Below are 26,159 nucleotides of genomic sequence, written 5' to 3' on the forward strand. Positions count from 1 at the left end.
AGTACTTACAACCATCCAACAGAGAGATTTAGTGCAATGACCATATAGGGACTTATTAGTGAGAGCCTGAGTAATGTTTTGCAGCAGTGCTGATGGCATGTGAGTGTGGGATGTTGTCACCATAAAAACTCAAGGCTAGTGCAGTGTTGTGAAGCAGGTTACTCTGCAGGAACAATGAAACCAGAAACACAGACTTACACACTGACAGTGGCAGTAGTGTTTTAAGGTACAGGATTGGTAGTGGTGTATATACACAACAAACACGCCACTGCCAACTGTAAGTGCCGGTCATTCTTGTAATAAAATTATTTTGAGTTTCGCAACCCAACCTTGATAACAGGGATGTGCCTGCATTTTATTGGCAGAACACACAGGAAATGTAACAGATCTACTAAAGAGACTGCCTAAACTACACTTGTCTGTCCTCTTTTGGAGTATTGCTGCACAGTCTGGGATCCTTACCAGATAGGGTTAACGGAGAACATCATGAAAGTTCAACAAAGACCAGCACATTTTGTATTATTGTGAAAAAGGGGAGAGTGTTTCATGGACATGGTGAAGGATTTGGGACAGATACCATTAAAACAAAGGTGTTTCTCGTTGCGGCGGAATATTCTCATGAAATTTCAGTCACCAACTTTCTCCTCCAAATGTGAAAATATTTTCTTGGCATGACCTACATAGGGAGAAATGATCGTCAAAATAAAATCAGGAAAACCAGAGTTTACATGGAAAGATATAGGTGTTTGTTTCAGCTGCACACTGTTCGAGAGTGGAATAATAGAGAATTATTTTGAAGGTGGTTCGATGAATCCTCTGCTAGGCACTTCAGTGTGATTTGCAGAGTACCCATGTAAAAGTAGATTTAGCCACAGATGTAGACACACCATGGACCTGACAGCAGAGGGCACCAGTTTGAGGCCACAGTGGGGCTGGGGCAGCAGCTGACCTAGACTTAGCACCATGCCATGTCATCTCCAGCAGCCCCGGGGGCAGTGGGTCACTCACCAAGCACACCAGCCCTCATCTGCCACTGCCAAACAGGCATCTCAGTGCAGTGGGCATCCTCTGCCGTGATGCCACTGGATGGTGCCAAGGGTCATATTGATCACAGCAGCATAGAGTTTGCACGCTGCTGGCAACAAGTCTGTACAGCCAGATGTCATAATGAGAGCACTGGGTAGTGTAGTTCCACATAAGCAATGCGGGGTGTCCGGGTTGCCAGCCCAGCAGAATTCATTGGCCAGCAATGTGTCAATAAAATAGTTGCAGCTGCATTTCTCTGGAGCCAAATGGGCTCTCACCTAGCCTCCACCATCAGTTCACACTGTCCTGGCTCACAGACAACACACCCTTCACCAGGGGCAACTATAGAGAGCTCGGATAGTCAGTCCATTCAAGGAATAATCTCAGAATTATAGTAACAGGACACTACTATGGCATAACGCTTTCATTGTGATCAAGAGAGCAGAGGGAACTCCTGCCAATATCTACATTTCCACATTCGCAAGAGGTTGAATGGTATTGCTGGGTCATTCATAATCTAACATTTCTAATAGAAACTGCCACATAACACAAAGTATCCAGACTTCGGGAGGTCAAGTCCTTAGATAATTACCCTATTGTGGTTGAACTGCGTGGCACATTTAACATCTGTAAAATAGTTACCAGATCTGGTGTCATGAATATGGCCCCTGAGGAATTACACACAGAACAGGAAGTACAGAACAATGAAAAGAGCCAGTGGCATATCGAAAGAAACTGCAACACTTAAGCTATCTTCAATGCCTGGAATTTACTGAACATATTCTTGCAGGCTATACTTTTCTTAAGTTTCGACCATTTGTTTCCAACCTATTGAGATGCTTTAAACGCCAAAAATTTGCTAACAGGAGGGCTAAGTACAGAAATTGTGGAAGCCCGGCGTATGAATCTGGTGACTCTTGTGCACTTCCTCTTCAAACAATTTTATTGACCATAAAATAATAATACAAAGTTTCAGACAAGATTCTAATATTCAGCCAAAGAGTTTGCTGAATTTTTGAAGAGAAAACACGATCAATAAAAGTCTTGTTCCAGTCTGCAGCTTCCCCAGGAGTCAGGGACAAGAAGCCCAGCATTCATCACCTGCCGCCGATTCTAGGCATCGGCCTTCTCGCCATCATATGCTCGAAGCTACTCCTGGGACAACCCAGTATAGAACAAAAACTGCAGCACCCATAACAAGGAAAGGAAAACTCAGGAGTTGAAAGTCACCAGACATATCCTCAATGGAGAAGCTTAAAAAGCTTTCCAAGTTAAGCAACCTTCAACATATGCTACTTCTTTTGCATCAGCATAAGGAACCAGTCACCAAATCTGATGCCTCTACACAAATTTTGACCACAGTATTAAGTATGAATACATGCACTTGGGAGGCAACAGCAAAGAATTTGAAACCTCAGCCATATACTACTGTATACAATCAAGGGCTCACTAAACTGTCACCTCTACCCATGTAAGTAACTCCTCCCACCAGTAAGGAAAAATACCACACAAAAAGTTAAGATAGTTAGTTACATGTTCCATAGGTGATATGAATGAGTCTTTTATTGAAACAATGTGGAACATATCAGTTTACAGGACCTGTATTCATTAGTGTTAATATTAATGAACACATTACTATTTCATCAGTGGAATACGAGATGTCCAGGAGATATAATTTAATCAATGGAGCCCACAGTAACTTCTCTATTGCTGTGGAACTTAACAAATTGCTGTCAATTACATACGGAAAAAAATGCAACTCTTGGTCCAGGAGAGACCATTCACTGACACCCCTGCATTAAGGGCTACTGCACCTATAGGAATGATGGTAGCACAGGAGGCAGGACTAAGGGTGGGGTGGCTGCTACAGTCAACAACAGATACCACACCAGTCATATCCCTCTTATCACAGACGTATGCCCTCATGCCTGCTAAGATCGCATTGTGTTCTTCATAGTTCCATGTCATGATTATTTCCACCTCATGGTTCACAGGATGATTTGTATCCCAGTGACCATTTTCCAATGTGGATCCACCTGCTTACTCAGATGGTGATAGAAAGGAGACCAAGGAGACAGATGCTCCAAATATAAAGTTGGTTGCAGTACAGTCAGCAGGACATTTTCAAAAAACAGGAATGAGCTCAGGAGTGGTGGACCTTATCATCTGTGTGATTCCATTCCCCAGGCCAGCAACCACCTCAGACAAAGGCCTGTTCCTTGGTGGAATCAGGAATGTCACTCAGCAGTCCGAACCAGGTGTGCAGAACTGTAGGAATTTAAAGACCATCCAACAGCAGAAAATCTTTGTGGCTTCAGAACTGCAAGAACACAAGCAAGGCACATGATAAAAGAACAGAAAAGGAACTCCTGTAATGAATATCTGACTCTTATTATTTAGTCACCTTCCACTACAAGAGTTTGGGAAGTGATAAGGATTCCAAGCAATGGTGGTTCGCCTCACCTTACTGCCTTGGTGAGAAATGGGGTGTTGGTGGACACGCCTGCAGATGGGGCTCAGGTTTTGGTTGAAAAACTTTTTATCATCACTGTGTCACTTGTGCTAATTCCTGAGTTGCAGACAAGCTTCCTAGAACCATGGAGGTGAGAAGGCTTTGCTTCTTCTCATGTAATGAAGTGGTCTAAAATCATTCTCCATGTGAGAATTGGAATCGGCACTACCTGCAGCCAGAGGCACTCCTCCAGAACAGGACTAGATTCACTGCACCATGCTCCATCATCTGTGCCCTGAAGCCAAAGGCAAGCTCCTATCTTGTTTTAGTCAAATCTGGTTTGAGGGACTGTATCTAGCGATTTGTAAGGAATCAATATTAATTCCCTTATGGGAACAACCCAAGGATTATACCAACTCTAACAGTTAAGAGTGCAGCCTTTACTAGCTGCATGGATAAAATACTTGAGCACATAGTCAACCATCCTCATCTGGCTCCTCGAATCCTGAGGTCCCCTGTGCTGCTCCCAGTGTGGTTTCGGCAGACGATACAGTTTCACCCTTGACGATTCAATTCTGCTTGGGACAACAATATAAGAGTCTTTCTAATACCAGAACCATTTAGTTTATGTGATTTTTTTATCTTAAAAAAGCAAAGGCCAAATCTTGGAAGTACAACATCCTTCACAAACGTAATGAATGGAGACTAAATAGACCTCTGCCGCTGCTTATTCAGTCTTTACTAGAGAGCAGGCATTTTCACTATTGTGTAGGTAATTCCTTGCCTGACAGCTTTGTTCAGGAGAATGAACCCCCCCCCCCCCCCCAAAAAAAAAGTGTGTACTCAGTATCACATTGTTGGCAAGTGCCGCCAATGACATCCATCGGCAAGCAGAAGCCCTGTTAGAAGTTCCTTGTATGTGGAAGACTTCAGTCTCTTACTCATCAACTGACATTATAAAGACAAGGAGGTAATTATAGCTGACAATCATGTGGCTGGAAACTAGGGCCAATAAATGTGGTTTTAGTTTCTCACTAGAGAAGACAACTTGTCAATTTTAACTGTGCTCGTCAGTCTCAACCAACCAGAGCTCACAATAGGTGACAATATTTTATATTTTAAGGACGCTGTGCACTTTTTGAGCCTCTATTTGATTTAAAATTAACATGGTGCCAGCATCTAAAGGATCTACAAACAGATGGCTTCAGGCCATTGAATATTATTAAAGTTCTCAACAGAAAGGTGTGGGAAGCAGACAGTTCCTGCCACTTGCACAATGTGGTTTATGGATCTGCCCTATTTCCTACCTCAAGATGTTAGAAGCAGTCAGCTATAAGGGTACGCAGATACTGACTGGAGCCTTTCGGACCAGCCCAGTTCAGAGCCTGTTTGGGTAGGCTGGTAAATCACCACTCTAGATAGTGGCACCTTCATCTGTTTAGCAGGTCCTGAAAATCTTAACATTGCTTCGATCATTGGCATTTAGTTTTGGCAGTCCACCACAACTCTGAGGAGCTGCTGAGGAATTGACCCCATGTAACCAAGCCATCTGGGATACATGCTACTGATCTGGATATATTAGATAACAGGATACACAGCAAGGGATGGAACAAATTGCAGCTTTGGAATCTTCAGAGGTCCAAAGTGATTACACATTTGATGCAGTGCAAGAAAACTTGCACTCCAGGCTACATTTCTAAAACTTAAGTTGTCTTCATTTTTAACAGTACCACAGTTTTATTATTGTACACATATATGGATACCAGTTAGCAAATGCACTTGGCTGTTTGACTGGTTTCCCAGATATGGTTTTCCAAGCATGCTTTCCAGAATAATTTACAAATTATGGTGCAGAGTAGAATGGCCTTATTACAGCACTGGAGTGGATTCAAAGGCACTGCATTACAAGGTTTCTCATCTTTTCTGACTCAGTTAGAGTACTAAAAGTATCCCACTAAATGTAACTGGAAGACCAGCTGATGCAAGCCATCCATGACTCCTTACAGCCAACCACACATCAAGGCAAGGAGGCAGTCTTTCGCTGAGTACCTGGACATGTTGGGGTAAATAGTAATGACACCCAACACAGCAGCCAAAAGACCATGTAAGGTTGGTGATGACTGATGAGATGCTGGCCTCTTGCACATGGTTATCTCATTCAAAGAGAAAAATAATTATGTGGCAGTGGGAAAACAAATGGTTTGAAGTGACAAATAACAAACTATGATCACTTTAATCAACTACAGGGGCATGTCAGACTTCATGCCAACCACAGTGATGGAAAGAAGTGTGGCTTACCACCCTGTGCCTAAGACATAGGCCGTTAACACAATTTTCCTCCTTCACGAGGAAGACCTGTCACTCTGTGAAGCTTTTGCTGAGACTCTTTCAGTTCAGCATATTTTGACTATGTGTTTTACATACTGACATCAGAGCAAATGTCAATTTGGCTGGGGATCTGCCTACCATCCTTGCCAACATGAGTACGACACAGGTTCTGAAATTTTGTACACCGTCAGGCTTCATCCTTGGGGTGCTGGGCAGCTTGCCCAGACTGATTCACTTTCTTATTAATAGATTTTCAGTGTCATAACTTAGTGTCTCATAACTTAGTGTCTCATAATGGCAATTTTTTGTAATTGATAGGGCTTTAATACATTTTAATCAATTTTGTCTGTGTGAGCAGTGGCCCCCCCCCCCCCCCCTTTCCCCTCCCATGAGAATGGCATGCTGACCCTTCGTAATGGCACTTATCACCATTGCTGTTGAGTGACACACATACATCATCATCATCATCATCATCATCATCATCATCATCATCTAATGTATACCGAAGCTTACCTTGTGCTACAGAAATAAATTAGAAGTTGCACTAATAGGGTCATGCACGCTTAATTGCAAAATCATTGTTTGTGGAGACCTTGTCCGATTGGTACTGATCAAGAGCACTGAACACTTTCGGCATCCAGTTTTGGATAATTTTTCAAAAGTAAACTCTCTATGAGGACTGAATCTTATAATGAAACAGCCACTGATAATTTATTTAACAGATTCATATTTCTGTCCGTGCACTGGGGCAGGTTTTGATTTCAGTTTATGAAGATAATTATTTTTTAGGAGGGGTGGTGGTTGTGGCAGTGGGCCCAGTTTCACTTGCCCTTTCTTTTTATTTTTTTTATTTTTTTATTTTTTTTAGGGTCTCGGAATTCTTACACTCGCTTCCCAAAACAGGCACTACTTAACTATTACTAACATACACTCTGGTACAAAGATATCCCACACACAATAGGAAACAAGCAATCTCTACAGACTCAAAAGAAAATTAAAAACAAACTTCACAGCCAGTCCTTGAACAAATTACCCAAATATTTAGATTAAAGGATTAAATAGTAATGTTAGCTACACAGCAGTTAGCAGTGTTTATTGTAAAGGTGCATAACAAATAGCAAAATATTGTAAACAGAGCTTATTTACAGATGTTGGTTATTATTTTTTCAAAAAATACCAATGTAATCAGGCAAGTTTTAAGCTACTAATTGGAGACAGACAACAGCTATTTAATGTAAAAGGAGGTTGTAGGGTTTTCTCAAAGTAGCAGCTTACTTCCTGATTTATTTGACTGAATTCATCTGGCACAGGCATGAACAGCTCCAAGCAATATAATGATGGTCTACTGTTATACAGATTCAATTTCTACAATCTGCTTTACTTTTGCTAATGTATACTTTAACTCATTCCACATCTCTGAAAGTTCTCCTTCATGATGGGACCTACACAACAGGATGTATGGGCAAATATTAGTAGAGAAAGGAGTTTGGTAAATAACTCCACATACAGGGGGAATTAAAAAAATTGTTTACACACTTTGAAGTGTCACAGAGAATTTATTTCCCGTTCTACAATGTTAAATTTCTGGAAATGGAAAGCTTAAAGTCCAATTGGAAAAATAAATGTACTTTGCGAATGTGATTGATGTTCAAACTGGTGGCCTTCAGCATCAGTCACCACTGATTCCGTACATCATACCAAAGTGTTCAATGAGATTTCTACGCACACCGGCTGAATCTCATTCCAAAATGTGTCCAGGTTATGTGGTTTACGTTTGTACACGTCATCTTTTACTGTGCCTCATAAGAAGAAATGGGGACAACTCAATAGGACGTTGTTATCAGGAGAAAGAAAACTGGCGTTCTACGGATCGGAGTGTGGAATGTCAGATCCCTTAATCGAGCAGGTAGGTTAGAAAATTTAAAAAGGGAAATGGGTAGATTAAAGTTATATATAGAGGGAATTAGTGAAGTTTGGTGGCAGGAGGAACAAGACTTTTGGTCAGGTGAATACAGGGTTATAAATACAAAAGCAAATAGAGGTAATGCAGGAGTAGGTTTAATAATGAATAAAAAAAATAGGAGTGAGGGTAAGCTACTACAAACAGCATAGTGAACGCATTATTGTGGCCAAGATAGACACGAAGCCCACGCCTACTACAGTAGTAAAAGTTTATATGCCAACTAGCTCTGCAGATGATGAAGAAATTGATGGAATGTATGATGAGATAAAAGAAATTATTCAGGTAGTGAAGGGAGACGAAAATTTAATAGTCATGGGTGACTGGAATTCGATACTAGGAAAAGGGAGAGAAGGAAACATAGTAGGTGAATATGGATTGGGGCTAAGAAATGAAAGAGGGAGCCGTCTGTTAGAATTTTGCACAGATAATAACTTAATCATAGCTAACACTTGGTTCAAGAATCATAAAAGAAGGTTGTATACATGGAAGAATCCCGGAGATAATAAAAGGTATCAGATAGATTATATAATGTTAAGACAGAGATTTAGGAACCAGGTTTTAAATTGTAAGACATTTCCAGGGGCAGATGTGGACTCTGACCACAATCTATTGGTTATGAACTGCAGATTAAAATTGAAGAAACTGCAAAAAGGTGGCAATTTAAGGAGATGGGACCTGGATAAACTGAAAGAACCAGCGGTTGTAGAGAGTTTCAGGGAGAGCATAAGGGAACAATTGACAGGAATGGGGGAAAGAAATACAGTAGAAGAAGAATGGGTAGCTTTGAGGAATGAAATAGTGAAGGCAGCAGAGGATCAAGTAGGTAAAAAGATGAGGGCTAGTAGAAATCCTTGGGTAACAGCAGAAATATTGAATTTAATTGATGAAAGGAGAAAATGTAAAAATGGAGTAAATGAAGCAGGCAAAAAGGAATACAAACGTCTCAAAAATGAGATCAACAGGAAGTGCAAAATGGCTAAGCAGGGATGGCTAGAGGACAAATGTAAGGATGTAGAGGCTTATCTCACTAGGGGTAAGATAGATACTGCCTACAGGAAAATTAGAGAGACCTTTGGAGAAAAGAGAACCACTTGTATGAATATCAAGAGCTCAGATGGAAACCCAGTTCAAATGAAAGAAGGGAAAGCAGAAAGATGGAAGGAGTATATAGAGGGTCTATACGAGGGTGATGTACTTCAGGACAATATTATGGAAATGGAAGAGAATGTAGATGAAGATGAAATGAGACATACGATACTGCGTGAAGAGTTGGCAGAGCACTGAAAGACCTGAGCCAAAACAAGGCCCCAGGAGTAGACAACATTCCATTAGAACTACTGAAGGCCTTGGGAGATCCAGTCCTGACAAAACTCTAGCATCTGGTGAGGAAGATGCATGAGACAGGTGAAGTACCCTCAGACTTCAACAAGAATATAATAATTCCAATCCCAAAGAAAGCAGGTGTTGACAGATATGCAAATTACCGAACTGTCAGTTTAATAAGTCACAGCTGCAAAATACTTATGCGAATTCTTTACAGACGAATGGAAAAACTGGTAGAAGCCAACCTCGGGGAAGATCAGTTTGGATTCCGTAGGAATATTGGAACACGTGAGGCAATACTGACCTTACGACTTACCTTAAAAGAAAGATTAAGGAAAGGTAAACCTACGTTTCTAGCATTTGTAGACTTAGAGAAAGCTTTTGAAAATGTTGACTAGAATACTCTCTTCCAAATTCGCAAGGTGACAGGGGTAAAATACAGGGAGCGAAAGGCTATTAACAATTTGTACAGAAACCAGATGGCAGTTATAAGAGTTCAGGGACATGAAAGGAAAGCAGTGGTTGGGAAGGGAGTGAGACAGGGTTGTAGCCTCCCCCCAACGTTATCTGTATATTGAGCAAGCAGTAAAGGAAACAAAAGAAAAATTCGGAGTAGGTATTAAAATCCATGGAAAAGAAATAAAAGCTTTGAGGTTCGCTGATGACATTGTAATTCTGTCAGAGACAGCAAAGGACTTGGAAGAGCAGTTGAACGGAATGGACAGTGTCTTGAAACAAGGATGTATGATGAACATCAACAAAAGCAAAACAAGGATAATGGAATGTAATCGAATTAAGTCGGGTGATGCTGAGGGAGTTAGATTAGGAAATGAGACACTTCAAGTAGTAAAGGAGTTTTGCTATTTGGGAAGCAAAATAACTGATGATGGTCGAAGTAGAGAAGATATAAAATGTAGACTGGCAATGGCAAGGAAAGCAATTCTGATGAAGAGAAATTTGTTAACATCGAGTATAGATTTAAGTGTCAGGAAGTCGTTTCTGAAAGTATTTGTATGGAGTGTAGCCATGTATGGATGTGAAACATGGACGATAAATAGTTCGGACAGGAGGAGAATAGAAGCTTTCGAAATGTGGTGCTACAGAAGAATGCTGAAGATTATGTGGGTAGATCACATAACTATTGAGGAGGTATTGAATAGAATTGGGGAGAAGAGGAGTTTGTGGCACAACTTGACAAGAAGAAGGGACTGGTTGGTAGGACATGTTCTGAGGCATCAAGGGATCACAAATTTAGCATTGGAGGGCAGCGTGGAGGGTAAAAATCGTAGAGGGAGACCAAGGGATGAATACACTAAGCAGATTCAGAAGGATGTAGGTTGCAGTAGGTACTGGGAGATGAAGAAACTTGCACAGGATAGGGTAGCATGGAAAGCTGTATCAAACCAGTCTCAGGACTGAAGACCACAACAACAACATAAGAATAAATCAGCGTTTTGAGGTCTGGAGAGCGTGCAGGAAACTTGATTGGTCCCCTGCGTCCTATCCACTGGCCTGGCACATTGTGATCCAGGTTATGCTCGTACATCCCTATGATAGTGCGTCGGGGCACCATCTTCTTGGAAATAAAACTCATCATTACCATATAATGCATGAATGGCAGGGAATATAGAGTCAGCAAGCATTGTTAGGTACGTTTCTTCAGTAACAGTATCTTCAAAGCGGAAAGGCCCAATGAGTCCCCTTGCAGACAAACCACACCACACATTTACACCAGGCAAATTCACAGCCTTTTCAACTGTAATGTGAGGATTATCTTCAGCTCAGTACACACAGTTGTGCCTATTGACAGTTCCATTGAGCTTGAATTGGGCTTCATCCGGCCAAATTATGCTACCCATAAATCCCGGTTCATGTCTCACCATCTCCTGAACCCATTCCCAAAATTCTAACCTTCGATCTGGATCGTCGTCACTTAGCTGTTGCACCAGCCTTGGAATGTACACACGAAACTTGCCTTTCTTCAGAATGCGTAGCACACTACTAACACTTACTTTACTCTCATGCGCTGCTTGCCTTGAAAATTTTCTAGGCGAACGCTGAAACATTTCCAAGACCGCAGTTGTGGAATCATAGCTTGTAGCTGTACGAGGTCACCCTGATCACCTTTATGCACATCACACACTGTTCCATGAATTTCTAATTTGTCTTGTAGACGTGTAATTGTTAACCTTGAAGGTGGTTCTGTACCATACTCACTTCTCCACTGTCTTTGAACCGCAGCTACATTCTCAAACTTCCAGTACCACTTAATTATCTGCTTCCACGCTTCAAAGCTCAAACGCACATCCGCCATGTTGCAGTTATTTCCTTGCCACCTGTTGAAGAAACATAGCATTACTTTCCCACAGATATTTAACCTTGTAGAATGGGAAATAAATTGTCTATGGCAGTTCAAAATGTGTGTACATTTTTTTGATGCACCCTGTATATTCAGCAGCCTGCCATGCAATATCAGGGCTAAAGTAGTGCAATTTAAGGATAAAGTAAAGAAGTTTCTGTATGAAATTCCTTCTACTAATTGTAATATCATCTTCACAGTAATTCTTAAAATCAATATTTTACGTTATAATATAATTAAAAAATAGTACGATATAACTATATTTCGTAATGTGCATTTCACTTGCATACCTTGGGATTTTGAAAGTATTTAGGGATGCACAGAGACTACTCTCAATGGGTTCCATGGGGTGCAACTAACATCATTAAACATTTACTTGGATCTTGTCTCTAAGAAGGCCTATCCCAAGTCTGCAAGTCTCAAAACTGTTTCCATTTTGGCAGAAGTATGTTGTTGTCTAAAATTCTAGCCTTTTCAGTTTTCAAACACTAAATGCCAAAGAGCAAAACAACATTCTTGACACTGTTGTATTATATATGTTTGCAAAGATTGAATTTAGTGGTTTTTATTTATCACTTTCTCTCTCTGTCTGCATGTTCAATAAGTGCTACATTTACGTTTTGTACAAGTAAAGACCTGCGCAATGATCGTACCTAATTTTTAATTTAGGTCGACTTCTTCTGGATAAACAGAGATCAACGTTCATTTGAATGGTTTGTGAATTTGCTGTCACAACTGGAAATAGAACAAGCTGAACTTGGAGGTGCAATGGAAAGATTTCTTGATATGCACATGTATATCACAAGTGCTCTTCAGAAAACTGACATGAAAGCAGTAGGATTACAGTTAGCACTGGACCTGCTGCATGAAAAGGTAACAAAATTTTTCACTGCCTGAAGTCTAAATTAAGTGGTTTCTTTCTCTTGCTTAAAATAGGAAAATGAGAATTCCATTGCTCTTACAAATTAAAGAAATGATTGTTCTGTAGTTTGTATTATAACAAAGGAATGAGTCCACTTTCATAGCCACTGGGACACTGTAATAAGTTACTGAACATTTAGTTTGCAATGTTTATCGAACAGAATCGTGCAGCACATATGATAATGATGATGACATTGTTCACGGGTGACATGTTTGCCCCAAAAATTCGAGAACCAACATTTCAGTAATAACTGTTGAAGCAAACTGACACATTCGATTTCAGAATTTTTATAAATGGGCCATATAATTTATTCTTCACTTTGCAAATGTTTATAACCAATATCACATGAGGATACTCTGTAATCTGCTCTACATGTTTGTATCTTGTTCAAGGTATTAATTTAGAAAAGATGAGATTTTATGTAAGTAATGGTGTAGCAAGCAGTTAAGTTACCTTATATTTAGCTAAAAAGAATGCACAAGTTTTAACTGTAATCTATGGAATCTAAATATAAGAACTTGTTCCATCAAGGATAAATAAACTACAATAGTGTCACATAATTTGACTTCAGGGTACTTCTAAATTTTTAAGAATTAACAACAACAAACAGGATTAATGTATTCCTTAAAACAGCAACTTTACCTATGTTTTTATTAGAACAGAACTGGCTTAAAGATAAGCAATTTCATTTTGAATTGCACACCACTCTGTCAGTTGTAACCCACAGTATGATAAGCATTCAGCCCCGTATCAGCTTGAGGGGCATCTGTGCTGAAAACCTATACAAATAATTTAAACTCGTCTTAATATAATTTGACTGAACCGCATTTTCATAAATCCAGGCTGCAAATAAATGTCGCCAAATATTGTACATCATGAAAATATTGCTAAGTCACAATCTGATGGCATACTGTGTAAATGATTTGCAAAGGTTCCCATTCTCTTTTAACTATGACTAACAGACAATGGTGCACACTTGAAAATTGTATTACATATTTTGAAGCTAGTTATTTCTATCCATCTTCATATAGGTGGAAGAGATTAAATATACAAGTAGTATATGCACAAAAGTTAACATTGGTTAAGCTGGTCAACCTACAAATTTCATTAGCCTGAAAATGTTTGGTTGAAATATACAGATTTGTGTACTTGATAAATTTGTAAAATTAGAGCCCATTTGAGGTGACACATACAGGAGATACCCTTTCATTGCAAAACATTTTTGCTTGTCATTTCCTATGAGGCAACTCAAGAGTGAAATTGTTTTTCCCTCTGGCAGACACAAGAAAACATTTTCTGTAATAAACTGCCTTTTCACTGCCACTGAATTAATTTTGATGCAACTTGTTGAGGTAGTACTTTGTGAGACTTCTTAAGGGACTAAATTTAATTAGTTCCATGTCATTGCCAGTATCAGGAAGATCAAATATATGGATTATTAAGGAAGGCACAAAAATAATTTCCAGTGATGTTGCCATGTCAATAATATTTAAGGACACCGTGTGTTCTACATCTACAGATATACAAGCTACTGTACATGCATTGTTATATTAGTTATTTTCTGTTGTTTTCCTTTTGTATGTGTCACCAGCTTATAGCTTAACCTTCCATTACATTGACTCTGTGAAGTTGCTCAGTCTTCTTCAAATGCTGACTCCCTAAATTTATCCAACTAGGTCACATGAAAACAATGTCATTTTTCTTCCGAAAATTCTCATTTAAGTGCACTGAGCACCTCTATTATACTTTCCAATGGCCCTAAAACTACCTGCAATGTCCTAGTAGCACATTGTAGACTTTATTCATTGTCTGATTCATACACACTTCACTACTCAACATGCTGGAGTCATAATCTAGAACTGGTCACACTAATGTCTTGCTTGTATTTGGTTTCTTTTACAGATGAATCACACTTAACCAGAACCACCCAGCAAATCATTTGCATTTCCTAGTACTGATTTCATATTATTTCATTGTTGTACACTTAAAAATGTAAATTTGACAGGCTCCAGAAGTTACCATTAAACTTGCTAACAGATTGAACTGAAGTCATCATTAGAAAATAAGTGAGCTTCTTTCTTAACCTAACAAGAAATAACCATTCTAGATTGCAATTGGTTATTTTTCTGATAACTGGCTGTCATAGAAAGACCATCTTCAGACCAGAGTGTAGTTCCACTGGTGGTGCATAGAGTGAGTAGGTGGAGTTGCTGTACATGCTAAGAAGCACTGTTTTTTGTTAATTCAATTCGGTTCTTTCTCTTTACTATGGGAATTATTTTGCATTTATCCAAATTTAAAGAGAGGTATTATTCATTTAACTAAGATTAAATACTGAAAAAAATACTTCTCTATTGACAATGATACGATCAACAATGAATCTAATAATGACATTAGGTGTAATGTGGTTGGTCCTAATGGTTAAAAAAAGTGTGTGTGGCACCATGGACTAGTGCTAGTCTGTCAATTGGACACCACTTCGGAAAATGCTTCAAGCTAATCACATTTTTTTGAAGATAGTTTGCGTGATTGTATCTTGATTGTCAGGTGATAATACGATACATCATTAAATGCCTTTCATAAATCCAGGAAGACTGGAGCAAACAAGCCCCCAATCATCTATTGTTAGCTCCTGGTAACACTCACAGTAAAAACAGTACATGGAGATTACCAAGCACCACTAAATTAGATATTTCAGTTGCTGTGGAAGTAACAGGTAATTTGTGCATTTGCACCAGTTGGAAGAGATAGCATACATGGATTTACAGCAATTGTCATATAGTGATAAAGGGCATTATTCCAAGGAGAACGAAGATGTAGCACTGTAATACACAAGTCAATATTTTATAAAGAGCCTTCAGAAGCTTTTTGTCACTTTAAAGGATAAAAATTAACTGTGTAACTATATTTAAAAAAAAAAACAGTTTGTTTACTTTATACTTCAGTAGTAAAAGCAATTTAATGTAATCTCAGTCTCTGCTATATTGCCAGTTAAATCACGAGTGGAAAAAAATATTTCATTTTAAAATATTTAGTAAACTAAGAATTAGCTAACTCAATAATGGTTAAATTTCACATACACAGAAACTAGCCATTAGCATTGTAATAGCTCTGTTTACAAGCTTATCGCTCCACAATTATGGAGAAGGAGCAGCTGGTCTTTGAGTGCACAGACAGAATTAGAGCAGTTAAGAGTTGCCGTTGGCACCAAACAGGTTACAAAGAGGGTAGCCCCCTTGCGGGTCTGGGGGTTAGAATAGGCCTGAGGTATTCCTGCCTGTTGTATGAGGCGACTAAAAGGAGTTTCACATGTTTCGGCCTTTATGTGATGGTCCCCTGTAGGATTTAACCTCCATACTTCAAATTTCCGAAGAGCAAGCCAATTGGGGAAGGGCGCCTTACAAGGTGCATCGTGTCCATTATGCATCGAGATCTTTAGCCCACTTCCTTGTTGTCGCATTGCAGTCCTGCCCATTCTCCACCTCTTGGGTGAGGAAACCTTCCTGGGTGCGTTTTCCACCATGCACTATGCAGTGTTGATTTCTGCATCGATGATGAGCAAGGACTTCTTTGCACCTGATATCCAGCAAGGTAGCCAGTCCGTCCATTGTGGTGAGGCCGCCATGTACCCTGTTGGCTGTAGCCCCCTGACCACACAAGGATCGCTCTGCTGATGTCTGCGCCTTTAACTCCCCAAGTATGGCAAGGGTAGATGCCCATCCCCCTGGGGCATCGGGACTCCCGGCAATGGCCGTCCTGCCAGGTGGCATTTGCTTCGGCTGGGTGGAGCCTATGGGGAGGGTCCCTGGTCGGAGTGGGTGGTATCAGGGCAGATGACACACGATGAAGCATAGTCCATCATCTCTCGCACGTGGTGAACACCAACAGTCCCTAAGCGATCATGAGCTCAATTCAACGCACAGAAGTCTGACTTCAAATCGTTCCCCTCCCTGGCCACACCATGGGAGGAATGTCAGACTAAGGATGGCTGCTGATCTTATTCACCCCGGTACCTTGTATGTTCGAGAGCTGATGGGGAATCTTTCATGATGATGAAGCCTCAGTTTTTTTTTTGAGTATTTAGAGGACAAGTTCAGGGAGGTGGAGGGCTTGTCCAAAATGAGATCTGGGTCAGTCCTGATCAAAACAGCATCCTCTGCCCAGTCACGGGCGTTACTCACTTGTGACAAGCTGGGGATGTTACTGTAACCATCACGCCTCATAAGAGCTTAAATATGGTCCAGGGTATCATATTTCACGGAGACCTTCTTTTGCAGTCTGACGATGAGCTGCATGCCAATTTAGAGCAGTGACAAACTGCCTATTGGCTTCTGTCTCGGGTTCTTCGGCCGACGTTCATCTAATGAATTTTCTGACGTTTCGCCAGCACGAGTGGCTGGCATTGTCAAAGCTTCACCCTCCATTGCCGGTGGTGAACTGGAGACGTGCTCGCGGCCGCAGACTGTATGTACCTGGCGCACCAACGTCCGAGGGCTTCTCTGCGGTCATTTCCGGTGCGGTTCTCCTCTTGCTACCTGCGACGGTCGTTCGCTGCAGTACGGGAAGCCAGGATCCGTTGACCTTAAGGCTTTCCTCTTTCTTGTTAAAACTGTTCGCGTGTTTTTGTATTTCTACAGCTTCTCTGAACAAGCGCGTGTGATAGTGCTTCTCTACAGCCAGAACTTCTGTGTCAGCGAATTTTATTACGTGGTCGGTCTCATTGAGTGCATGCTCTGCCACGGCCGATTTCACCAATTACAATTTTGTATTAGAGCAGTGAGGTGTACATTTTGTCCGGCGTGTCCACCGGGGTCCGAAGGATATCAGGTTGCCACTGGAGCCTTCATCTTGGTCTTTGAGGGTGATACATTGCCCGAGAAGGTCAAGGTGATGGTCTACCGGTGTGATGTAAAGCCCTATATTCCTCCCCCCAATGCGGTGCTTAAGTGCTGGAAGTTCAGCCATATGTCTTCCCGCTGTACTTCGAGCATCACATGTCTAGATTGCAGACGCCCACCACATCCCAATACCGCATGTGCTCCGCCTCCCTTCTGTGTCGACTGCGGAGAGCACCATTCGCCTGGCTCAGCTGACTCCAGGATTTCCCAGAAAGAAAGGAAAAACATGGAGTACAAGCCTCTGTCCAGACTGACCTACACTGAGGCTTAGAGAAAATTTGAACGTCTGGATTATGTGCATATGACATCGTCTTACACCGCCGCTGCAACTGTTCTGGCACCATCAGCTCTGCCAACCCCGGTCACCTCACAGAGCTGGAAGACTATACCTGCCCCCTTGATGGTGGTGGGGGGGGGGGGGGGGGGGGCATTTCTCTCCCTGTTGCTCCCACACCACATACTTCAGGAGCAACGCCCCCCCCCCCCCCCTCCCCCGACCATCAGGGATATCCATCACCACTTCTAACCATAGGTCTTCTTCGGCTTCTCTTCCAGGAAGGGGTCCCTTGGGTCACTCCCTTCGCAGGTTTCTTCTAGTAGGAAGGACGACACCCGCCAATGGCTGAGGAACCCAAAAGCAGGTGGTCGTAGGGCTTCACACTCATCCTCAGTCTTGGAGACTGAGCCAGTGAAGTCCTCCAAGCCAGGGAAACCCAAGGAGCAGCGAGAGAAATCCAAAAAGAAAACCGCCAAGACCAAGGAAATTGTGGTGGCACCCACACTATTGCTACCTACAAGCTCTGTGGCTGAGGATGGGGTGGAGATCTTGGCATGGACTAAGGACCTAGATCTCGCCAGACCCTATGGCACAATGGATATAGACTGCTCAGGCAATAAATTGGTGACAGCAGGTGACTCTGAGGCATAAACTGCCTCATTGAATGTTACATGCCTTCCCAGTCTCACCATGTCATCCTCCAGTGGAATTGCGGCGGTTTTTTCCACCGCCTGGCTGAGCTACGGCAACTGTTAAGCTATACACCTACTATCTGCAGTGCCCTCCAGGAAACCTGGTTCCCAGCAATGTGGACCCCTGCCCTCCGTGGCTATAAGGGATATTACAGGAAACGTGGCGACTGTAATCGAGTGTCAGGTGGAGTTTGTGTTTATGTCCTAAACTCGGCCTGTAGTGAACATTAGCCCCTTCAAACCCCTCTTGAAGCTGTGGCTGTCAGAATAAGGACAACACAGGAAATAACTGTCTGCAATGTATATCTTCCTCCAAATAGAGCAGTATCCCTGAATGTATTAGCTGCATTGATTGATCAACTCCCCAAACCTTTCCTACTTCTGGGAGATTTTAATGCCCGTAACCCCTTGTGGGTGGTACCATGCTACTGGCCAAGGCAGAGATGTCGAAACTTTACTGTCACAATTGGACTTCTGCCTCTTAAATACTGGGGCTGCCACACATTTCAGTGTGGCTCATGGTGGTTACTCGGCCACTGATTTATCAATTTGCAGCTCAGGACTTCTCCCATCCATGCACAGGAGAGCACATGACGACCTGTGTGGTAGTGACCACTTCCCCATCGTCCTGTCACTGCCCCAGCATCAGGCACACGGATGCCTGCCCAGATGGTCTTTGAACAAGGCAGACTGTGAAACTTTCACCTCTGCTGTCACCACTGAATCTCCCCCACATGGTATCATCAATGTGACAGTTGAGCAGGTGACTAGCACAATTGTTTCTGTGGCAGAAAACGCGATCCCTCGCTCCTTAGGGTGCCCGAGGCGTAAGGCAGTCCCTTGGTAGTCGCTGGAAGTTGCTGAAGCAATTTAAGGAGCGTCGGCAAGCTCTAGAGCAGCACCCTTCCCTGGAACACCTCGTAGCCTTTAAATCTGTGCCCATGTTCACTACCTTATCAAGCAATGGAAGGAGGAGTGTTGGGAGAGATGTCTCCACCATTGGGTGCCACACGTTACCTTCCCAAGTCTGGGCAAAGATCAAATGTCTTGACAGGTACCAGGCCCCAACAGCTGTCCCCAGTGTTACCATAAATGGTGAGTTATGTACGGACGCAAATGCGATTGCCAAACACTTTGCTCAAGCCCCTGCTTTGGAGAATTACCCCCAGCCATTTGCACACACAAATGGCAGCTGGAAGGGAACGTCCTCTCATTCACTACATGCTGCAGTGAATCCTATAACGCCCCATTTACAGAGTGGGAGCTCCTCAGTGCCCTTGCACATTGCCCCGACACAGTTCATGGGCCTCATCGCACCCACAGCCAGATGATTAAACATCTCTCATCTGACTAAAAGTGACATCTTCTCGTCATCTTCAACCGGATCTGCTGCGATGGTGTCTTTCCATCGCAGTGGCAGGAAAGCACCATCATACCAGTGCTCAAACCCGGTAAAAACCCGCTTGATGTGGATAGCTATCGGCCCATGAGCCTCACCAACATTCTTTGTAAGCTGCCGGAACGTATGGTAAGTAGGCAGTTGGGTTGGATCCTGTAGTCACGTGGCTTGCTGGCTCCATGTCAGGGCAGCTTCCACCAGGGTTGCTCTACCACTGATAATCTTGTGTCCGTAGAGTCTGCCATCTGAACAGCCTTTTCCAGATGGCAACACTTGATTGCCGTCTTTTTTGACTTACGTAAAGCATATGACATGACTTGGCGACATCATATCCTTGCCATGTTGTATGAGTGGGATCTCCGGGGACCACTTTCGATGTTTGTCCAAAACTTCCTATCGCTCCATACTTTACATGTCCAAGTTGGTGACTCCCACAGTTCCATCCATATCCAGGAGAGTGGAGTCCCACAGGACTCTGTACTGAGTGTCTCACTATTTTTAGTGGCCATTAACAGTATAGCAGCAGTTGTTGGGCCCTCCATCTCACCTTCTATGTATGCAGATGACTTCAGCATTTCGTACTGCTGCTCCAGTACTGCTGAGCAGTGCCTCCAGGGAGCCATCCACAAGGTGCAGTCATGGGCTCTAGCCCACGGCTTCCAGTTTTCAGCCACAAAGTCGTATGTCATGCACTTCTGTCGGTGTCGTACCATTCATCCAGAACCCGCACTTTACCTTAATGACGATCCACTCACTGTGGTGGAGACATATCAGGTCCTAGGACTGGTTTTTGACCCTCTGTTGAATTGGTTCCCTCATCTTCATCAACTTAAGTAGAGGTGCTGGCAGCACCTCAATTCCCTCTGTTGCCTGAGCAACACCAATTGGGCTGCAGATTTCTGTACGGTGCTGCAGCTCTACAGAGCCCTTCTCCAATCCTGGATTGACTACGGGAGTGTGTTTTAGATTTCAGCAGCGCCTTTAACATTGCATTTACTTGACCCAGTGCACCACTGTGGGGTTTGATTAGTGACAGGAGGTTTACGGCGAATCCGGTGACCAGCGTACGGGTGGAGGCTTGTGTCCCTCCACTGCAGATCAGACGTGCGCAACTGCTCACTAGTTATGCAGCACACATTCATAGTTCCCCTGAGCATCCGAATTACCATCACCTTTTCCCGCCTGCGGCAGTCCATTTCCTGCATTGGCGGCCCAGATCGGGGCTAACGATTGCGGTTCGCGTGTGATCCCTTTTCTCTGAACTGAAGTCCTTCCCTTTACCACCTCTTCTTGCAGTCCGTTCATGTACGCCTCCATGGTGTACGCCTCCACTGCAGATTCGTCTGCACCTTTTGCATGGCCCTAAGGACTCTGTTAACCCCGCCACTCTCCACTCTCTTGACGTGTTCCGGGGCTCTGAAGTGGTTTACACTGACGGCTCAATGGATGACGGTCACGTAGGCTTCACATGTGTTCATGGAGGACATATTGAGCAGCACTCCTTGCCAGTTGGCTGCAGTGTTTTCACTGCATAACTGGTGGGAATTTCTCGTGCTCTTGAGTACATCCACTCATGCCCTGGCGAGTCATTTCTCCTGTGTACTGACTCATTGAGCAGCCTACAAGCTATCAACCAGTGCTACCCTCACCACCCTCTGGTAGCGTCCATTCAGGAATCCATCTAGGCTCTGGAACAGTCCCACCACTCCATGGTGTTTGTGTGGACACCAAGACACGCCAGAATCCCCGCCAATGAACGTGCTGACAGGTTGGCCAAACAGGCAACACGGAAACTGCTTCTGGAGATACGCATCTCTGAAGCTGACCTGCGTTCTGTCTTACACCGCAGGGTTTTCTGGCTGTGGGAGACGGAGTGGCATAACAGCACGCACAACAAACTGCATGTCGTTAAGGAGACAATGAATGTGTGGAAGTCTTAAATGCAGGCCTCTCACAGGAAATCAGTTGTCCTCTGCTGGCTCCACATTGGCCATACATGGCTAACACATGGTTACCTACTCAGTCGCGAGGACCCACCTCAGTGTCGCTGTGGCTCCCAAATGATAGTCATCCACCTCTTGCTGAACTGCCCACTTTTAGCCACTCTGTGGCAGATTTTTAACTTTCCCAACACCCTACCTTCAGTGTTGGGTGACAATGCCTCCACAGCAGCTTTAGCTTTATGTTTTATCCATAAGAGTGGATTTTATACTTCTGTGTATGTTTTAGCGGACATCCTTCGTCCCTCCGTGTCCTCCACCCTAGTGCTTTTAGGATGGAGGTTTTCATGTGCTGCAGAGTGGCTGGCTTTCCCTTTTTATTCTATGTAGAAGTGTATCCCTAGTTGATGAACTTCCAGCAACTTGTAACGCCCTTCCTGCTAGTTGAGGATTTCAACATGCATAAATCTAAATACAGGAACATCACACAATGTCCAAGGGTTTTCCTTACAGAGCATCTACTTTCTAATTCTAATATACCATCTTGCTGATGAAACTCCTCACCATTTTAGTGCTGCTCATGGCATATTATTTGTGAATGACATCATGATTTGCTCTTCTAATCTTGTTACTTTAATACAATGATGGTCCATCCACAATTGTGTCAGTGACACTGCCCCACTTTCCTGTGGTCCTGTTGCTTTTACACCATCATTTATCAGACAGACCACTACCATCATTCATCAGATGGATCACCACACAGTAAATTCCACCTCACTTTAAAACACTGTGCAACATTCATCAACTTCTCTAGAATTTGGTGGCTGAAGATAAGCAAAGAATAAATTAAAATTCTAATTTAATGTTTTGAGAAAAGAAGACTCTGCACCCGCACACACTAAAAGGCTGAAGGGATTTGAATGAAGTATATTCAAACAGAAATGTGTTATTGTTTCAGCTTTTCCATTCTATACCCTTCTACAGTGATGCATGTTCAGAAATACATACATTGACATATTGCTGTGCTAACAGCTGTAAACATTAAGCGTGAAATAAGTGTTCCATTTTACAGAAGTGAAACTAAATGATCATGAACCTAGCTTAATGTAATTTATCAGGGATTTCACCAGAGCCTGGAAACCTTTAAGGATGATGATCGATTTTGATGCAAGAGATGCTTTGAACTGGAATTTCAAACTGAGGTAAATATTCCTGTTAGTGGGAAATGAAGTGTCAGAGCTAATTGTGTCACCAATGGTATAGCACCTCCGTATTCTGTATGTTCCTTTGGTATAAGTGTAGTTTTCTGACCCTATGTCCAATCCATACAGCAAAGAAACAATGACAGAAATAAAAGAAAGGTTCATGAGTGAGATTAAAATTCAGAGGCATATCAGGATGAAGTATTACTTTGAAATCACAAGCACATTTATCCAACACAGTACTCCTTGTTATCTTTACTCTTCTGCCATTCTCACACCTGTATTATGCAAAAAGTATTAATTATACCAATATATGGGCTTGTTTCTACTGTTTCATCTGTCTCAGAATATACTGATTGTAGAGACTGTTGCTGGATATGGTCACTGGAACAGCATGTGTGGGTATATTTGGGTGTGAAGTGAAATGGATCACACATAGGCACATTGAAAAAAAGGTGTGCTCACACATGCATACTAATTCTTGTATTTGACACAAACTCAAGATCAGGTGGCAAGGTGCAAGGTGCACAGTTTAAACATATATTTAACCACACTCCATGACTTGGGATTTTTGAGGTGGTTTACTGAATTTTATCCACAAGTTTTGTCACTTTCACTGCTTTGGACACTCACATGCCCAGGAGAACAGTGGCTTTTAGGGCTTAGTGCTGAGTGTTCCTCTTTTTACTATAGCCATCAATAGACTTGTGGACTCCTTGGTCTTGGAGGTTGCTACCAGCCTTTATGTTGACTACTTCTGAACTTGGTGCAGCTCTTAGTTTGTGACATAGCAAAGAGTCAGCTCGAAGGAGCCACACAAAAATCATCCTCTGGAGACCTCTGCACGACTTCCCAATTTTTTCCTGCTAAAAATGGGTCATGTAGTTTGGTTGCTACTCCATGCACCCAGGCTTTGGGCCTTATTTGATGAACCAATGCCTCAAGGTGGTAGCACAGTCCTATTTTTTGGGCTGCTTCTTCCACAATAAACTAACATGGCGACATCACATTCATCAGCTCAAAATAGGTTGCACGCAGAAGGTTAATGCACTGTCCACTTTTAGCCATATCTCTTGAATGCTGATCGCACCACCCTCCTCTGCTTGTATATGGCACTGACTCTCATGACTATACTATAGCATCATCATTGGCTTTGTGTCATACTAAGTGGAAGCCAGGATCCTAACTCTATGATTTCAATGCCACCAACTGACACTCATGTCGGCAGTTACCATCTGCCAATTCACTAACCATGAGAGTTATAGTTACGAGAAAACTAGTGCCACATAGGAGCACAGGAGGGTGGTGTGACCAGCATTCAATGTGTATGGCTAAGAAAGCAGATAGCATTAATCCTCTCCATGCAATTTGTTTTTAGCTGATGAATGTGGTGTCACCATGACAGTTCATGGTGTAAGAGGGGGCCTAAAAATGGAATTGTGCTACCACCTTGAAGCCTTGCAAATTCTGCTTAAGTCTAAATTCCTGTCTAAACACTATGCTTGATTTAATGTTGATGGTTCTTCAATGCAATTCTTTTCCTCTATCATCTGTGCCTAACTGGTCAGTAAATTCTATTGTTATCATCTGGCCTTCATGGCCAAGTCTAGTCTTTAAATATGTCTGCTTGTGTCTGTGTATGTGTGGATGGATATGTGTGTGTGTGCGTGAGTGTATACCCGTCCTTTTTCCCCCCTAAGGTAAGTCTTTCTGCTCCCGGGATTGGAATGACTCCTTACCCTCTCCCTTAAAACCCACTTCCTTTCGTCTTTGCCTCTCCTTCCCTCTTTCCTGATGAGGCAACAGTTTGTTGCGAAAGCTTGAATTTTGTGTGTATGTATGTGTCTGTTTGTGTTTCTATCAACCTGCCAGCACTTTCGTATGGTAAGTCACATCATCTTTGTTTTTAAATATATTTTTCCCGCGTGGAATGTTTCCCTCATATATATGTCATTCATGTAGTTACCTATGAGTACATTAGCGCAAAACATATTTATTTGATGTTATACTTCAGGGGAGGGGGACATTTACACACATGTATGATTCATGCACTGCCCCCTCGCATCGTACCAGGTATGGTTTCCATCTGAATACTTTTGGTAAGAGGCTGCTTACAGAGCTAGCTGACAGTAGCATCCAGTCTGACCACATCAACAGCAATATTCATCCAAACCCACTGATTTCCAATGTGTTCATTACTTTTTTAGGATCTACATCTTCATCTATATACATACTCTACAAACCATCATATTGTGTGTGGCAGAGGGTACCTTGTACCTTATTTGTCATTTCCTTTTCTGTTCCACTCAAAAAAAGAGCAAGCGAAAAACGACTGTCTCAATGCCTCTGTATGAGCCCTAATCTCTCATGTTATATTTTCCTTGTCTTTACGCAAAATGTACATATGTGGCAGTCGAATCACTCTGCAATCAGCCTCAAATGCCGGTTCTCTAAATTTTCTTAACAGTGTTCCTTGAAAAGAAAGTCACCTTCCCTCCACTGATTCCCATTTGAGTTCCCAAAGCATCTCTGTAATACTAATATGTTGTTTGAACCTACTGGTAACAAATCTAGCAGCCTGCTACTGATTTGTTTTGATGTCTCCATTTAATCTAAACTGGTGCAGATCTCAAACACTTGAACAGTACTCAATAATGGGTCACATTAGTGCCCTATATGCGATCTCCTTTACTGATGAACCATTCGTACAAAAGACAGTGCTGCAAAATAGTTATGGTTGAAACAGCTGCTAGTACAACAAAACATTGCAGCCTGGATAAAGACAAGGATATCAAAGAAAATGTAATTAGTGTCTTCCATCAAACGTTGGAAGTTTTATAAATAAAAGATGAACTTCTAATATCCATCCAGAACAATGAAAGGGTAGACAGAATAACAGCAAACTTGTGTGCATCAGAATGTGAGATGCAAGTCACTGAAATTGAACAGCTCCATTTTGATGAATACAGGCTAATATCACATTATTGTAGAACCAGTAAAAAGAAAGGGGAGTAACTACACATGTAAAAACTGAATTTAACTCAGATTTTTAAGCTGATGAATATAGTGTTGAAAAGTTTCTTCAATGATGTGCCACAGTAATGGATCAGGAAAAATGTAAGCTTTTAGCACCGACAATTTACATATTACCTGCAGGAAGTATCTTAAGCTTCGTAAAGCAGCAAGAAATGGTTTTAAGATGGTTTTGCAGACTTAACTGGAGAACATGGTTGAGATATCAATTTGGATTTTCTGTCAGGTAGTACTAACAGACAGTTGTTGATATCCAGCTTTGTATTATTTTACAAAGTTAAATGCCCTATGTTAACTGAAAGATATAGAGCAACAGTTGTCAACAACAACTGACCCGCAGTTATT

The 26,159-nt window shown here is 42.2% G+C and overlaps 1 protein-coding gene across 1 annotated transcript in view; it reads left to right on the plus strand.

Annotated features, from left to right (window-relative positions):
• LOC124616366 (NADPH oxidase 5) overlaps positions 1–26,159 on the plus strand; it is a 450,136-nt gene that overhangs the window by 390,426 nt on the left and 33,551 nt on the right. Inside the window, exon 18 of the mRNA XM_047144676.1 lies at positions 12,121–12,324. Within this exon, the coding sequence (XP_047000632.1) occupies positions 12,121–12,324 (204 nt within the window). The remainder of the gene's footprint in view (positions 1–12,120; positions 12,325–26,159) is intronic.

The sequence above is a fragment of the Schistocerca americana genome, chromosome 5 (genome assembly GCF_021461395.2).
Source record: "Schistocerca americana isolate TAMUIC-IGC-003095 chromosome 5, iqSchAmer2.1, whole genome shotgun sequence".
NCBI classification, from domain to species: domain Eukaryota; kingdom Metazoa; phylum Arthropoda; class Insecta; order Orthoptera; family Acrididae; genus Schistocerca; species Schistocerca americana.